Genomic DNA, 2,500 nt, shown 5'->3' with positions numbered 1-2,500 from the left:
AGGGTGGAGGAGGGTGGCAGAGGGTGGCGGACGGATGAGGATGGTGGTGGAGGAGGGTGATGGAGGGTGGCGGGGGGTGGTGGGACGGTGGAGGAGGGGTGGCGGAGGGTGGAGGAGGGTGGTGGATGGTAGAGGAGGGTGGAGGAGGGTGGTGGAGGGTGATGGAGGGTGGCGGAGGGTGGTGGATGGTGGAGGGTGGAGGAGGGTGGTGGATGGTGGAGGGTGGAGGATGGTAGAGGAGGGTGGTGGAGGGTGGAGGAGGGTGGTGGACGGTGGTGGAGGGTGATGGAGGGTGGCGGAGGGTGGTGGATGGTGGAGGGTGGTGGAGGGAGGAGGGTGGTGCAGGGTGGAGGAGGGTGGAGGAGGGTGGAGGAGGGTGGTGGAGGAGAGTGGTGCAGGGTGGAGGAGGGTGGAGGATGGTGGAGGAGGGTGGTGGAGGGAGAAGGGTGGTGGAGGGAGTGGTGCAGGGTGGAGGAGGGTGGAGGATGGTGGAGGATGGTAGAGGAGGGTGGAGGAGGGTGGAGGATGGTGGAGGAGGGTGGTGGAGGGTGGAGGATGGTAGAGGAGGGTGGAGGAGGGTGGTGGAGGGTGGTGGAGGATGGTGGAGGAGGGTGGTGGAGGGAGGAGGGTGGTGGAGGAAGAGTGGTGCAGGGTGGAGGAGGGTGGAGGAGGGTGGAGCAGCGCCCCCTGCTGGTCCTCACCTGTCCACTGTTAGCCAGGTCGTCCACTGACAGGCTGCTGTCCAGACTCAGGCCCAGGCCGAAGTCACAGACGCAGCAGGTCAGGTCGTTCTTCACCAGGACGTTGGAACTCTTCAGGTCTCGGTGGACGATCGGAACCTTCCGGAGACACAGGAGGAGGAAACGGGGTGAAGCGCCGGCGTTCTACTGACCTCCTGTCAGTGGTTCTCCGTCTAACCTTCACATAAACACTTAATATTCGTATCTTCGGCTCCAGTCTTCCTTGTTTGGTGACGCAAGTGAAATAAATGCTGAGTCAGTGATTCTCAGGAACATTAAAACATGTTGTGGTCTTCAGACCTCCAGATCAACTGACTGTCTGTCGCTCAGGTTGGAAACCTCTTCATGTTCACTGTGACGCTTTCCAGCAGGACAATTGAGAGAAAAATCACATTTTTGTGACGAAAAGCGGCTGCAACCAACCAACCAACCATCAAACCAACCAACCAACCAACCAACCAACCATCAAACCAACCAACCAACCAACCAACCAACCATCAAACCAACCAACCAACCAACCAACCAACCAACCAGCCAACCAACCATCAAACCATCAAACCAACCAACCATCAAACCATCAAACCAACCAACCAACCATCAAACCAACCAACCAACCAACCAACCATCAAACCAACCAACCAACCATCAAACCAACCAACCAACCAACCAACCAACCAACAACCATCAAACCAACCAACCAACCAACCAACCAACCATCAAACCAACCAACCAACCAACCAACCAACCAACCAACCATCAAACCAACCAACCATCAAACCAACCAACCAACCAACCATCAAACCATCAAACCATCAAACCAACCAACCAACCAACCAACCAACCATCAAACCAACCAACCAACCATCAAACCAACCAACCAACCAACCAACCATCAAACCAACCAACCAACCATCAAACCAACCAACCATCAAACCATCAAACCAACCAACCAACCAACCATCAAACCATCAAACCAACCAACCAACAAACCAAACCAACAAACCAACAACCAACCAAACAACCAACAAACAAACAAACAAACAAACAAACAAAAAAAAACAAAAAACCAACAACCAACCAAACAACCAACAAACCAAACAAACAAACAAACAAACAAACAAACAAACAAACAAACAAACAAACACGGCCAGGCCCAGACCTCGGGTGCTCAGCCGCGCGGTCCAGGTCTCACTGAACTCAACCAGCCCTGAATCCGGGCCCCCGTCCAGAACCCGGGCGGAAGCCCCTGCAGGGAGAGCGGGCGGCGGGGTGGAGAGCGGGTGGAGGCGGGGTGGTGCCGCTGAGCGGCCGTTACCTTGGGGCGTCCGCAGGGCAGCCGGTCGCTGTGGAGGTGGGCGACGCCGCGGGCCAGAGAGCTGCTCAGGCCCTGGAGCTCCTCCCAGCTGATCACCTGACGCGTCAGGAACTCCTGGGACACACGAGACGAGAACCACGGTGAGGAGGTTCTGGAGGGGCGGGGCTCATCTGGGGGGGGGCGGGGAGGGGGGGGGGGGGGGGGCTCACCTGCAGGTTCCCCCTGGGGTGGAAGGCCGTGATGAGCCAGTACTGCTTCTCCACCTTCCTCTCCTCCGCCGTCAGGAAGTGCAGGACGTTGTCGTGACGGAGGTCGGTGTTGGAGAAGATGTCCTTCTCGTTCTTCCAGGAGGCGAACTCCTCGTAGGGGAACATCTTCACCGCCACCGTCTCGAACTGCTCCGACGCGCTCTGCTTCAGCTTGGCCTTGAACACCTGGGCGAAGC

General features: G+C 57.4%; 1 protein-coding gene across 1 annotated transcript in view; it reads right to left on the bottom strand.

Annotated features, from left to right (window-relative positions):
* Nucleotides 1-2,500, bottom strand: part of LOC308133379 (TGF-beta receptor type-2-like) — an 18,060-nt gene that overhangs the window by 5,566 nt on the left and 9,994 nt on the right. The window contains exons 5-7 of the mRNA XM_080500728.1: nucleotides 2,265-2,500; nucleotides 2,056-2,169; nucleotides 702-839 (exon numbers count right to left, since the gene is read on the bottom strand). The exon at nucleotides 2,265-2,500 is cut by the window's right edge and continues 13 nt beyond it. Coding sequence (XP_080356854.1) covers nucleotides 702-839; nucleotides 2,056-2,169; nucleotides 2,265-2,500 — 488 coding nt within the window. The remainder of the gene's footprint in view (nucleotides 1-701; nucleotides 840-2,055; nucleotides 2,170-2,264) is intronic.

The sequence above is a fragment of the Blennius ocellaris genome (genome assembly GCF_963422515.1).
Source record: "Blennius ocellaris genome assembly, chromosome: 8".
NCBI classification, from domain to species: Eukaryota; Metazoa; Chordata; class Actinopteri; order Blenniiformes; family Blenniidae; genus Blennius; species Blennius ocellaris.
The sequence above is the reverse complement of the archived record's forward strand: the minus strand, read 5'-3'. Positions and strand labels throughout refer to the sequence as shown.